The following is a 15,515-nucleotide window of genomic DNA, read 5'->3' on the forward strand; positions in this document are numbered from 1 at the left end:
TATTTACTTAAAATTTAAATAAATTCTCCAATCAAAAGGCATGGGTGGGGCTTCCCTGGTGGCGCAGTGGTTGAGAGTCCGCCTGCTGATGCAGGGGACACGGGTTCGTGACCCGGTCTGGGAAGATCCCACATGCCGTGGAGCGGCTGGGCCTGTGAGGCATGGCCGCTGAGCCTGCGTGTCCAGAGCCTGTATTCCACAACGGGAGAAGCCACAACAGTGAGAGGCCCGCATACCATAAAAAAATAAATAAATAAAAAGACATGGATGACTGAATGGTTAAAGAAAGAAAAAGAAGACCCATATATATGCTGCCTACAAGAGACTTACTTTACATGTAAAGATGCAGACTGAAAGTGAAGGGATGAAAAAAGATATTCCATGCAAATGGAAATGAGAAGAAAGTTGGGGTAGCAATACTTATATCAGACAAAATAAACTTTAAAACCCAGACGGCAACAAAAGACAAAGAAGAGTATTACATAATGACAAAGGGATCAATCCAACAAGGTGACATAACACTTGTAACTATCTATGCACCCAACATAGGAGCCCCTAAACACATAAAGCAAATATTAACAGACATAAAAGGAAAAGTTGACTGTAATGCAGTAATAGAAGGGGACCTAAACACCACACTTACATCAGTGGACAGATCATCCAGACAGAAAATCAATACGGAAACATTGACCTTAAATGACATATTAGACCAGATGTACTTAACAGATATATGTAGAACTTTCCACCCCCAAACAGCAGACTACACATTCTTCTCAAGAGCACCTTGAACGTTCTCCAGGATAGATCACATGTTAGACCACAAAACAAGTCTCAATAAATTTAGGATGACTGAAATTATATCAAGCATCTTTTCTGACCATAACACTATGAGACTAGAAATCAATTACAAGAAGAAAACTAGGAAAAAAACACAAATACATGGATGCTAACCAACATGCTTCTAAGCAACCAATGAGTCAATGAAGAAATCGAAGAGGAAATCAAAAAATTCCTTAAGACAAATGAAAATGGAAACACAATGTTCCAAAATCAGTGTGACACAGCAAAAGCAGTTCTAAGAGGGAAATTTATAGCAATACAGGCCTACCTCAGGAAACAAGAAAAATCTCAAATAAACAACCTAAATTTACACCCAAAGGAACTAGCAAAGAACAAAGAAACTCCAAAGTTAGTATTGTAGAAGGAAGACAATAATAAAGATCAGAGTTGAAATAAATAAATTAGAGATTGAATACAATAGAAAAAATCAATGAAACTAAGAGCCGATACTTTGAAAATATAAACAAAAGTGATAAAACTTTAGCCAGACTCATTCAAGGAGAGAGAGAGAGAGAGAGAGAGAGAGAGAGAGAGAGAGAGAGAGAGAGAGAGACAGAATTCAAATAAATAAAATCAGAAAGAAGAGAGAAGTACAACTTAGACCTCAGAAATAAAAAAGATTGCAAGACATTACTATGAACAATTATACAGCAACAAATTGGACAACATAGGAGAAACAGATAAATGCCTAGAAGCAAACACTCTTCTAAGAATGAGTCAGAAAAAAATATAAAATTTGAATAGACTGTTCACTAGTAATGAATCAGTAATCAAACAACTCCCAACAAAAAAAAAAGTCCAGGACCAGACAACTTCACAGGTGAATTCCACCAAAGATTTAAAGAAGAGTAAATACCCATCTTTCTCAAACTACTAAAAAAATTGAAGACAAATGAATGCTTCCAAATTCATTCCACAAGGCTAGCATTACCTTGATACCCAAACCAGATAAAGATACTACAAAAAAATTATGGACCAATATCCCTGATGGACACAGATGCAAAAATCCTCAACAAAATATTAACAAACGAAATTCAACAGTACACTAAAAGAATCATACACCATGATCAAATGATATTTATTCCAGAGATGCAAGGTTGATTCATTATTTGCAAATCAATCAACATGATACATCACATTAAGAAAACAAAGGATAAAAATAATATGATCATCTGAATAGATGCAGAAAAAACATTTGACAAAATTCAACATTTACTTATGATAAAAACTCTCCAGAAAGTGGGTACAGAGGGAATTTACCACAACATAATAAAGGCCATATATGACAAACCCAGAGCTAACATAATATTCAAGGGTGAAAAGCTGAAAGGTCTTTCTCTAAGATCAGGAACAAGATAAGGGTGCCCATATCATCAATTTTATTCAACATAGTATTGGAAGTCGTAGCCACAGCAATCTGATAAGAAAAAGAAATAAAAGGCATCCAAATTGGAAAGCAAGAAATAAAACTGTCACTATTTGTAGATGACATGATACTATACAGAAAAAAACCCTAAAACTACCAAAAACTATTAGAACTAATGAATGAATTCAGTAAGATTTCAGGATACAAGATTTCAATATATAGAAATCTGTTGCACTGCTATACACTAATAATAAACTACCAGAAACAGAAATTAAGAAAACAATCCCATCTACAACTGCAATTGCATCAAAAAAATAAAATACCTAGGAATACATTTAACCAAGGAGGTGAAAGACCTGTACTCTGAAAACAATAAGACTGTGGATGAAAGAAATTGAAGACAATACAAATAAATGGAAAGATATACTGTCCTCATGGATTGGAAGAATTAATATTATTAAAATGACCATACTACCTAAAGCAACCTACAGATTTAATGCAATCCCTATCAGAATACCAATGGCATTTTTCATAGAACTGGAACAAATAATTCTAAAATTTGTATAAAACCACAAAATACCTTGAATAGCAAAAGCAATTTTAAGAAAGAAGAATGAAGCTGGAGGTATCATGCTCCCTGATTTCAAGCTATACTGCAAAACAACTGTAATCAAAACAGTATGGTACTAGCACAAAAACAGACATAGATGAATGGAATAGAATAGAGAGCCCAGAAATAAACCCACATTTATATGGCAAATTAATTTACAACAAAGAAGCCAAGAACATAGAGTGGGGAAAGACTGTTTTTAATAAATGGTGTTGGGAAAACTGGTCGGCTACACGGGAAGGAAGGACACTGGACCACTTTCTTACACCATTTACAAAAATAAATTGAAAATGGATTAAAGACCTAAATATTTGTTCTGTAACCATAGAATTCTTAGAAGAAAATATAGGCAGTACGCTCCTTGATATTGGTCTTAGGAATATTTTTTTGTATCTGTCTTCTTAGGTAAGAGCTACAAAAGCAAAAATAATCAAATGGAACTACAACAAACTAAAAAGGTTTTGCACAGAAAGGGAAACCATCAACAAAATGAGAAGGCGACCTACTAAATGGGAGATGATAGTTGCAAAAGGGGTTAATATCCAAAACATATAAAGAACTCACACAACTCAACATCAAACAAAAATTAGTAAAAATTGGGCAGAGGACATGAATAGACATTTTTCCAGGGAAGACATGCAGATGGCCAACAGACATATGAAAACATGCTCAACATCAATGATCATCAAGGAATAGCAAATCAAAACCACAAGGAGATATTACCTCACACCTGTCAGAATGGCTATTATCAAAAAGACAAAAAATAATGAGTGTTGGCAAAGATGTGGAGAAAAGGAAACCCTCATGCCCCATTGGTAGGAATGTAAATTGGTGCAGCCACTATGGAAAACAGTATGGAGGTTCCTCAAAAAACTAAAAATAGAACTATCATATGATCTCATATGATTTCACCTCTGTGTATTTATCTGAAGAAAATGAAAATATAATTCAAAAATATATATGTACCCCTATGTTCATTGCAGCATTATTTACAATAGCCAATGTGGAAATATGGAAGCAACCTAAATGTCCATCTATAGAAAAAGGGATAAAGAAGTTGTGAGATACATATATATTATATATATATGTATTATATATATATAAGAGAATATTACTCAGCCATAGATATATACTCTATGTTATCACTTGCATGTGGAATCTAAAATACAAAACAACCCCTCAGGGGCAAAACTGCCCCTGGTTGAGAGCCACTGCTTTTGACAAATTATTAAGGAGAGAGTATCCCATACTCCACTCTGAATCTGAATAACCACTGGCAAGAGATGATGATTCACAGAGACCATTTTAATCTTCTCATTAGTCATTATGATGTTTTTCCTATGCAAAAACAAAACTGACAACATTGCAAAAAATAAAAAATCAAATAAAATACAAAATAAGTGAATAAACAAACCAAAACAGAAACAGACTCATAGATTCAGAGAACAAACTGGTGGTTATCAGAAGGAAGGGGAGTAGGGGGTTAAGCAAAACAAGTAAAGGGGAATAAGAGGTACAAACTCCTAGATATAAAATAAGTAAATCATAGGGATGTAATGTACAGCATACGGAATATAGTCAATACTATTGTAATAACTTTGTATGGTGACAGATGGACTTAGACTTATTGTGGTGATCAGTCTGTAATGTATATAAATGCTGAATCAGTATGTTGTACAACTAAAACTAATATAATATTGTGTGTCAACTATACTTCAATTAAAAAATAAAAAGGAAAAAATGGATAAGGTAAAATAAATAAATAATAAAAGAAAGAAATACATTAAATCTGTAACTAAAATCTATCCCAAAGAAAATTCGAGTATAGATGACTTTACTGGTGATTTCTGCCAAACACTTAAGGAAAGAAATAATACCAATCTTGTACAACCTCTTTTAAGGAATAGAGAGAGAGCACTTCTTCCTAACTCATTTTATGCGACCAGCATAAGCCTGATACAAACATATACAAGGAAATTACAAGAAAAGAAAACTGCATAAGAGTACTTCTTATTAATTGATACACACATTAGTATAAAATATTAGAAAATCAAATCCAGAGAATATATGTACTACGTCATGACCAAATTCGCTTATTCTAGGAATAAAAAATGGTTTAGGGTCTTCCCCAGTGGCCCAGTGGTTAAGATTCCACCTTCCAATGGAGGCTGTGGGTTTGATCCCTAGTGGGGGAACTAAGATCCCACATGCCACAGGGTGTGGCCAAAAAAAATTTTTTAAATGGTTTAAATTTTGAAAGTTAATCAATATAATTCACTTCTTTAACAAAAAGTGAATGTTAAGGCCATATGATTACCTCAACAGATACAAAAAGGCATCCAATTAAATTAACCACTAGTTCATGATAAAAACTCTCAACAAACTAGGAATAGAAGAGAACCTCTTTAATATGATTAAGTTTATATATAAAAAGTCTATTGCTCACATATTTAATGGTGAAATGTTGAGTGCTTTCTCCCTGAGTTCAGAACAATTCAAATACATTCGTTTACATCATTTCTGTTAATTATTGTTCCATAGGTCCCAATTAGTGCAAAAGGGCACAAAACAAGAATTATGAGGTATAAATATTGGAAAGGAGCAAGTAAAAATGTAATTCCAGGTGACGTGGTTGTCAATATAGAAAACTCCAAAAAATATGTACACTATTAGAATTAATAAATGAATTTAGGTAGGTCACTAGATACAAATATATAAAAATCTATTGCATTTCTATATATTATACTTGCAAAAACAATCAGTCAATAAAATTTTAGATACAACACTATTAACAATAGCTTTGGAAATGGTCTAATATCTAGGAATGAATCTGATGAAAGACATGCAAGATTGTTAAACTGAAAAATACAAAACATTTTAGGGGAAACCATAGAACACTTAAACAAATAGATAAATATACCATGTTCACGGATTTGAAGACTCTGTTTTATAAAGACATCAATTCTCCCAAAATTAATTTATTGACTCAATGCAGTCACATTCAAATTCCCAGCAAGGTTTTCTGTGGAAATTTATCAGGGAATTCTAAACTTTATATGGAAATGCAAGAGTCAAAAAATCAGGAAGAAGAAATTGTTGGAAGATTTACAATATCAGATACCAAGACTTAGCATAAACCTACAATATTTAAGATAGTGTGGTACTGGTGCAGTGATAGATAAACAAACAGTGAAATAGAAGAGAGAGTCTAGAAACAGGCCCATGCCTATACAGCAACCTGATATACAACAAAGGTGCTACTGCAATTTTGTGGTAATGAGTTTTTTTTTCCAAAACTTGATGCCGGAGCAATTAGATAATTCATACGTAACAGACTTTAACCCTATTTTATACCATTTACAAAACTTAATTCCAATTGGATTATAGGCCTAATATGAAAGGAAATCAATAATTTTCTAGAACAGGGGTTAGTAAATTTTTTCTGTAAAGTACAAGATACTCAATATTTTCAATTTTGTGGTCCACATGGTCTCTGTTGCAACTACTCAACTCTGCTGTTACAGCACAAAAGCAACCATAGACAATACATTAATGAATTGGAATTGCTGTGTTCCAATAAAAATTTATTTACAAAAACAGGTGGCAGGCCACATGGGCCATAGTCTGCTGACCCCTGTTCTAGAAGATAACATAGACGAATAATTCCATGACCTTGGGGTAGGCAGTGATTTCTTAAATAAGACCCAAAACACCATGAACCATAAAAGATTTATAAATTCTGAAATTCTATTTATCGAAGTACACCATCAAGAGAGTGAACCAGAAAGTCATAGACTAAGAGAAGATATTTGTGATATATATGCATATATATATATGCATGTTTATATACACATATCATAGATGTAGCATATATATCCAAAAAAATATCTCATAGCCATAATATCTAAAGAATGCCAACAAATCTGTAAAAAAAAAGATAAACAACATAATGAAGATAAACAGCTCAAACAAAATGAGAAAAAACTTGAGTGGGAGTTTTAGAAAAGAGAATATCAGCTTGGACATAAGTACATGGAAAGATGTTCCATATGATTAGTTATCAAGGAAATGCAAATAAAAATAAAACCAAAATGTAATATCAGTATGGACTCATCAGAATGGCTAAAATGAAAAGAATTGACATTATGCAGTGGTAGCCAGAATATGGAGCAACTGGAACTGGAACTTCCATATACACTAATGAAAGTGTAAATTGTTACAACTACCTTGAATCACTCTACTAAAACCTCCTCTACGACCCAGCAGTTCCAGTACTAGGTATATAAGAGAAATGCATGAATATCTCAGAAGGCATGTACAAGGCAAGTCATATCAGTTTTCTTCCTAATAGCCCCAAACTGGAAATAACTCAAATGTCTTTCAACAGAGGAATGGATAACTAAATTGTGGTGTATTCATACAGTGGGATACTATAAGCAATAGAAAAGAACTGATAACATGGATTAGTATAGTAGACATGATATGAAACAAAAAGAGCCAGACACAAACTTAGAACAAGCTGTATGATTCTATTTCTATGAATTTCAGGGACAGATAAAATAATCTGTGGCGGTGGGTACAATAGAGGACCATGATGGAACATTCTAGGGAGCAGAAATATTCTACATCTTGATCTGGGTAGTGGTTACATGAGTAATACACGTGTAAAAATTCATTGGGCTATATACTTACAATTTGTGCACTTTAGTCTCAGTATGTTAAAACTCAAAAAAAAACTTTAAAAAATCATAGAAATTTACAGGATATATTTTCACTGAAAGACTCAAACAACACTGAAATATAGAGACTAAAATATTAGTCTTACCTCTGTTTCCTGTCCCTCATTCTTGCTGTCCTCCCTAAAAAAAACCATTAGGTGATTCTACTTCCAAATTATTTTTTATACATTTACATGCACATATATATGTATATGCACATGTATGTGTAACATTAAAAAATTCACATTCACACTTCATAATAATTCTGTAATTTTATTTTTAGCCTAAAAATACATCTCTCAGCTCTTTCTGTCAAATACAGATCAGTCTCATTTTAACAGCTGCACAGTATTCTATTGTATCAATATAACATAATTAATTTCCCTACTAATGGATATATAAATTACTCCTAATTTTTCACTATTTGAAACAATGCTGCAACAAACTTTCTTAAAATTTCCTGGTGCACACAAACAAGTATTTTCTTTTTAGTGTACTATGAACAATTCTTTTGGCTGAAACAGTAGAAACAAAATTGCTGAGTAAAAGAAATTGTAGAATAAAAATTTTGGTAAATTCTGCTAAATTGCTTTCTAAGAAAGTCTTACAAATTACATTCTGACCAGCAGTATATGAAAATACCTGTTTCACAACATCTTTATAAACACTAGATATTATCAATCAAATTTGCCAGTTCTAAGGGCAAAAAAAAAATGGAATTCACTGTTATTTTAAATTACTTTTTATTCATTATCTACATTTCTCCTTATTGAAGTGGTTATTTAGATCCTTTGCACATGTTTTTATTAGGTTGTTTATATTTTTCTTATCAATTTTGGGGTGTTCTTTATTAAATGTAATAATATATATTTTGAAAATATTTTCTCCTGGTTTGCCACTTTTAACTTTCTTTTTCTTATCATATAGCATTAGCCAGGACTCTCAAAGCAATATTGAAAAAACTTTAGTGGGAAAGCTTCTAATACTTCATTAGGTATGATGCTTGTGTATGCAGATATCTTTCATTAAAACAGAGAAGTTTCTTTCTATTTCTGGTTTGCAAAAGTGGTTTTCTTTCTTATCAACCTGGGGCAGGACAGGAATAAAGACACAGATGTAGAGAATGGACTTGAGGACATGGGGTGGGGGAAGTGTAAGCTGGGACAAAGTGAAAGAGTGGCATTGACATATATACACTACCAAATGTAAAATAGCTAGTGGGAAGTAGCTGCATAGCACAGGCTTCTGTGCTTTGTGACCACCTAGAGGGGTCGGATAGGGAGAGTGGGAGGGAGATGCAAGAGGAAGGGGATATGGGGATACATGTATACAAATAGCTGATTCACTTTGTTATACAGCAGAAACTAACACAACATTGTAAAGCAATTATACTCCAATAAAGATGTTAAAAAAAAGATGTCAAATTGTATCAAATGCCATTTGCATCTCTTAATATTTTTTTTTATTTTGAATGTAATGATTTGCATTAATATATTTTGAATTTTGAATCAGCCTTGAATAGCTTAGATAAATCCTTCTTACTTATGACATTTAAAAAATACATTTCTGGATTCACTTTACTAATACCAATACTTAAGATATCCGTATATGTGTTCATAAGTGAGTGTACGCTTTTCTTTCCAGTTTTAAAATTCAGGCCATGTCAGCTCCAAAGTAAATGAGTTAGAAAATTTTCTATTTTTTCTATGCTTTGGATTAACTAATTAATATACCATAGGGATTATTTGTTCCTTACTTATAGAACCATCTTTGGTTGGTGACCTTTTATGAGAGAGCTTTGACTACATTTTCAATGCTCTCATTGTTTTTATTGTTGTTGTTTGTTGTTTTAAGGTGACTATTTCTTCATGGGTCAATTTTGGTGATTTCTATTTTCCAGAAATTATTTTAATCTAGAATTTTCTAATTCATTATCTTAAATTTAGTATTCATCTCAGATTTTTTAGAATCTACTCTATACTTATAATGTCCCTTATTTCAAAGGTTGATAATTCTGTCTTTCTTTTTTTTTTAACCTTGATTAAACATTCTAGACTTTCGATATTTTTGGTTCTTTTCAGATGATCAGTTTTAATTTTATTCAGATTAACTCTACTCCTTATTTCATGCATTTCTGGTTTTTTCTTTAGTAATACTTTCCTTATATATTTTTATTTCTCTTCCTTTACCTTCTTGAACTGTATGCATGATTTACTTCCATTCAATCTTTTCCTATTTTCTAATGTATGCATCCAGGGCTATAAGTTTTCTCTGAGTATGTATAGATTTTGAATTGTATTGATCTCATTGTTCTTGTTGTAGCAGTTAAATATACTGGCTCTGGACTATACTATCTAGGTTCAAATCCCAACTCTGTCATCTATGGACTATGTGCCCTTGGGCAGGTTATTTAACAGAGCTTTGTGTTTCAGTTCTTCATCTGTGAAATGAGACGATAATGGAATCAACTTCTCAGGATTATTGTGATAATAAAATGAGATAATCCAGGTGGATCACTTAGCACAAAGCTGGTTGTATAGTAATGTTTAATAAATTTTTGGCATTGTTATGTTTAAATAATTGATAGCTTCATTTTACATTTCTTTTCATTAAAGTTATTCTAAGTTAAAGTTATTTAAAGGTGTGGGTTTTTTATTTCCAAGTTATAAAAATTGTATTATTTTGTACTAACTCCATATTTTATTGCAGTGTGATCAAAGAATGTGACCTGAATGATTTCTTATCTGGGAATTTATTAACATTTTCTTTTCTCTCTTTGTTTTAGAAAGTAGTTAATGTTGCATGTGTGTTTGAAGAGATTATGCATTCACCATTTATTGTGTACAGTCCTTTACACCTATTCAGTCAAGTTTCTTTATTGTGTTATTCAAATTCTCACTATGCTTGCTTCCTTTTTTCCTACTTGATCTGTCAATTTCTGAGTTGAAGTCTTCCAAAATAGCTGTGTATTTTTCATCACTACCTGTATTTCTATCAGTTTTTACTTTATATGTTATATTATAAACATGACTTCTGATGTTATATTGTTAGGTTTGTAAAGGTTCATTATTAATTGATCTTCTTATGGAATTGTATCTTTCATCAACATAAATGTTCTTTATCTTGTCAAATCCTCTTTACATTAAATTCTCTTTTTTGTTCTAACAATATTACCACACTTGTTATCTATTTTTAGTTATTTGGCTTATTTATCTTTGTATGTTCTTTTATTTTCAACCTTCTTTTTAGATGTATTTCTTCTAAATACCTTCTGACTAGACATGTTGTTCTTTTACAGATATTGAGATTTTTCTCTCTTTATTTTAGGAAATTGTATCCATTTGTCACATATCTTGATTACTGATGATTTCACTTTTTTCCTGCCATCTGGTTGTGTGTGTGTGTCTTACATGCTTTTTGAACTTCCCTCTTATCTCTTCATCACACCTTGTCTCTGCCATCTTTATGCTGCATTCATCCAAAACAGGGGTGGCAGGCAGGCTAAATCTGTCCTGCTGCCTGTTTTGTAAATAAAGTTTTATTGGAACACAAACAGGCCCATTCAATTACATATTATCTATGGCTGCTTTCACACTATAGCAGCAGAGCTGAGTAGTTAAGATAGAGTCTGTATGGACGACGAAGCTGAAAATATTTACTCTCTGGTCTTTTACAGAAAAAGTCTGCCAGCATCTAATCTAGATTTTAATTTTATGTTACTAATTTTTAAACACAGGCCATAATTAGACAAGTTAACTAGTTTCTTTCCTTTCCACTGTTTCTTGAATATCTTCACCTTTCTTGGATTCATTATTTATTTTATTAAAATTCATCCAAAATTCAGTTATCCTTTCAAGGAATTTCTATTGATGATACACATCTGCTGAGTTTTCTTATTTTGGAAATCATGTTTTTAACCCCTAAGATCACTGTTTGCTTCCTTTCCACTAATGTAATAATGTCCTAATCTCTTTGAAGATAATTGTTAATTTGTAGCATTTATAAGTATATATTTTACTTATAGTTATATTTTTCTTAAAATAAGATGAAATTTATACTTATCTTTTCATTTATCTTTCCACAGGTATTATTTCAGTATTTACTGAGTTTGGTGCCTCTACAAACTTGGGTTATTCTTACGTTGATTAATTTTTTACATTGTAAATGAAAATTCCTTTTAGTGTTCTACTTCTGCTTAATGTGAGTTGACTCCGGTGATTATAGGAGAAGGGAAGGACATACTGCTGGGCAGAGTGATTTCAGAGCGAGGGGTCTCCCTGTCCCTCCTGGAGTCCATTGCTATTATTCTATCTTTGGCTCCCAGGACCCACAGCCTCACTGCTTTAATCTGTGGACAATTCTAAGCAGGAAAAGGGAAGGAGATCAGCAGTCCAGCTGCTCCAACTGCTATGTCTTCATTCACTGCTCTGGTCATTATGCTAGCACCCTCTACGCACTGAATCTGCTCTTTCGGAGATGGAAGTGGCCCTGAAATTGCGTCTACTCCTTTAGCAGTCTTTTTTTTTTTTTTTTTCTTTTTGCGGTATGTGGGCCTCTCACTGTTGTGGCCTCTCCCGTTGCGGAGCACAGGCTCCGGGTGCGCAGGCCCAGCGGCCATGGCTCACGGGCCCAGCCGCTCCGCGGCATATGGGATCCTCCCAGACCGGGGCACGAACCCGTATCCCCTGCATCAGCAGGCGGACTCTTAACCACTGCGCCACCAGGGAGGCCCCTTTAGCAGTCTTAAGCTTAGGAGTATTTGAGGTTCAGGTGCTCTAATTTGTTTTTCCAAGAAAATTTTCCAAATTTTCTGATACACTGATGACACTTTTTTGTCCCCAGTCCTGTTACCAATTATTCCTCTCCCCCTTCCCCTTTCCCCCATCTCTCAACCTTTTCTGTCATTTCATAAGATTTGGTAGAGGTAAGCTTACTTCAGTCTGACATCTTGATTTAATCTTCATACACAGGATTTTAAAACTAACTCTTTCAAAACACCATTAAATATAATTTATTTGTGGGTGGCACTTATTATCTTACCATTTTTAAAATTTCAAAACATTAAAAAATATACTTAGAAAGAGCATCTACGACACAGAAAGAACATTGAAGCCCTAATCCAACAGCATCTCTGAGGGGACTCGAAATGAGAAAACGATGTTCACCAACTAGAGTGAAAAGGGGTACTTAGTCTTGAGTCACTTGCCTTTAAAAATAGATTCGGTGGTCCATTCAATTAAAAAGTGTTCCTTCATGGGGGTGGGAGACACTGGTTGCTGCAGAGCTGTAATCATTTAGCCACATTTTCTGCCTGAAAACAAATGACACGTTAGGCAGCAATCAGTGACATCTGTGACATTTTCAGTCAGAAAAATCTGACTAACAAGCTCATCCTGTTTTGGAATGCTACCCTCCTCCTGCCATACCTCAATCCCTGCCTGCCAAGCAGCCTGTTCAGTTAGCCTGTTTATGAGCTAACTTTAACAGTTTTTAATCCTGATTTAAGTGAACTCTACCTAGAGCAGCTAGAAAACATAAACCCTGACGCCCCCCTCCCTCAATCACACACACACACACACACACACACACACACACACACACACACACACACACACACACACACACTATCTGGGCCCTTAAGTCCCTGGGAAGAGTAGCTGGTCTCATTGGGCTTTCTTTCGGGACCTCAGAAGGGATACATATGGATGTGATATTCCTATGAATACTCTGAGATTCCTCAATTGATTATTAACACCTTCCCTTCTTTCTCCATTTCCAGTGTTGGGTTTATTTGCAGGGGTTGCCTCTGTACATACTCAGAGCTCTCTGAGACAGCATTAGATGAATCTCAACATTTTCTCTGGTTGGTGTAGGCAAAAACTTTTCCCTTTGCCATTAATGATGCCTATCTCACTATCAACTGTGCCCCAATTTCAACCTGGCAGGGTTTGAATGTCCTTCCACACTCTGATCAAAAAATCTCCTATGGCAGCTGCCTCAGGCGCAGTGTGGCTTTGGATGACTAAGACCTGTGCTTTATCAGATTTTCAAGTGGTGGCACACAGTCCCTCGGCTGCTGGCCCTTTTGATTTTCAGGGCCCCTGTTACTGTCAAGGTCCTTGTCCTCCACCATCATCCTATGTCTTCCCTTCCCTTCTCCACCTCCTCAGGAATAAAATATACAGGAAATTCACATTTATTTGGCTCTTACTAAGTATAAAACATTGTGCTAGGTATTTTCACAAATATTTTTCATCAAACATTCAGCATAACTATGTAAGGGAGTCCTATTTCCCCATTTCTACCACTTCGAAACCGAGGCTCAGAGAGTTGTGAAGGACTTGTCTGGGACTACAAAAGTGGCAAGGGGTATGGCTGGGATTTGGGTCCTGGACTCTCAGCTCCGAAGCCCAAGGGATGTCCCTGAGAGTGAGACTCAAGACTGGCCTGTCCAAGAGTGTGGATCTGAATTCAGATGAGAAACTGGAGGCTGAAGGGAGAAGGTAGCTGACTCTTCTCCTTAAAAGGAAGAGGGCTGGCCAAAGTACCTTTAAAACTGGAGAATCATAGCACCAGATGTCTAGTTGAACAGACAATATTTGGCTGCTTGGGAAAGTTTTGTATAGTCACAGAGACATGAATTTTAAGTATGAATTAACTAAGTTCTTAGTACCTGCACTATTATTACGGACAAGCTATTGAGTTTTCTTATTAGCCCTTTCTGCTTTTTCCTGCATTCTGCCTTTTTTTTTCTTGGCCTAAGTAAAAGGAGCTCTCTCTAACTCAATAATTCAATTCAACAAACATTTATTATTTGGCTACTCTATGGTAGCGACTGTACTATATGTAGGAGATACAGAAAAGAATAAAAACATACATTCTAACCACATACAGTTCACAGTACTTGGAGCCAACAGTGGGGAGGGTAGGTACAAGAAGTTGACAAGTAAACCTACAATTACCATATAATGAGATAGTGTCTTTGACATAAGGCTGTGTGAGGTCCTAAAGGACCACAGAAAAGGGACAGCTAACTCAACCTGGGTGCGGGTGAGATGAGGAATGGATAAGGTAAGACTTTCAAGAGGACGCAATTCTTGACATTGAATTGAGCCCTTCAGATGATCAGGACCATAACCTCATGTTTAAATCTTTTGGAAGAGAGAGATCCATCCTAAAGTAAGGTAGCAATGGAAACCTTCTCCTGGGGATCTGAGGAAATAAACCACTTGCTAGAACTGCATTGGAACCTAAATGGACTTTTAGTTCCCTAGCTCTCTTCAAGTCTGTATGAAGTCGCTTAGACTTCCTGCTCCTTGGTTTCTGGTCAGTTATTCTGGATTTCCCCAAGGCCTGGCCAATAATCTGCTCTTCGTCATTGATGCCCTCTTACTCTGGAGCTCCATCAAAAAATCTCCCCAGTTTCTATCCACCTCTGGGCCTATTGCTCCTACCATTACTAAGCAACTATCTTATCTTCTTAAAGCCTTTTCTGCTTGTCTTCTCACAGTTGCCTCTTACTTATTCCCTCTACTGGTTGCTGCTGCCTAACGGTTTCTGAGGCCTGCCTCTCTTGTGTCTCTTAGCTACTTTATTTTTTTTTTTTTTTTTTACTGCCAACTGCCTGTTTCTCTTTATCATATTCATATTCTCCAAGAAAGGAATCAATTTGTTAATTAATTACTAACCTCTTCCTTGAGCAAAGACCTTATCTTTAGCCAGCTCACAGGTCACTGTCCAGCCAGGGGATTGGTTGCCCTTATGTTGGATGCTGAGCCCTGTTCCAACCACAGACCCAGGGTTACAAGTGACAAGGATGGAGGCTTACATCAGCTGAGCCCTTTAGAAGGTAGCTACAGAAGGCAGAAACCTGAGGGCTTGGCCAACTCAGGAGAATGATGCTAATAGGTACACTAGAGGCACTATAAATAGGAAAAACAAAAAACAAAAGATTAAAAAAAAACCTATACTAACGTCAAAC

General features: G+C 34.9%; 1 protein-coding gene across 2 annotated transcripts in view; it reads right to left on the minus strand.

The window, feature by feature from the left end:
- The window catches only part of TEX9 (testis expressed 9), a 224,105-nt gene that overhangs the window by 200,702 nt on the left and 7,888 nt on the right, over positions 1 to 15,515 (minus strand). For both annotated transcript variants that reach the window (XM_060097302.1, XM_060097303.1), the window contains exons 2-3: positions 12,741 to 12,845; positions 7,642 to 7,675 (exon numbers count right to left, since the gene is read on the minus strand). In XM_060097302.1, the coding sequence (XP_059953285.1) occupies positions 7,642 to 7,675; positions 12,741 to 12,828 (122 nt within the window). In that variant the 5' untranslated portion in view covers positions 12,829 to 12,845. The remainder of the gene's footprint in view (positions 1 to 7,641; positions 7,676 to 12,740; positions 12,846 to 15,515) is intronic.

This window comes from Mesoplodon densirostris, chromosome 4, assembly GCF_025265405.1.
Source record: "Mesoplodon densirostris isolate mMesDen1 chromosome 4, mMesDen1 primary haplotype, whole genome shotgun sequence".
NCBI classification, from domain to species: Eukaryota; Metazoa; Chordata; class Mammalia; order Artiodactyla; family Ziphiidae; genus Mesoplodon; species Mesoplodon densirostris.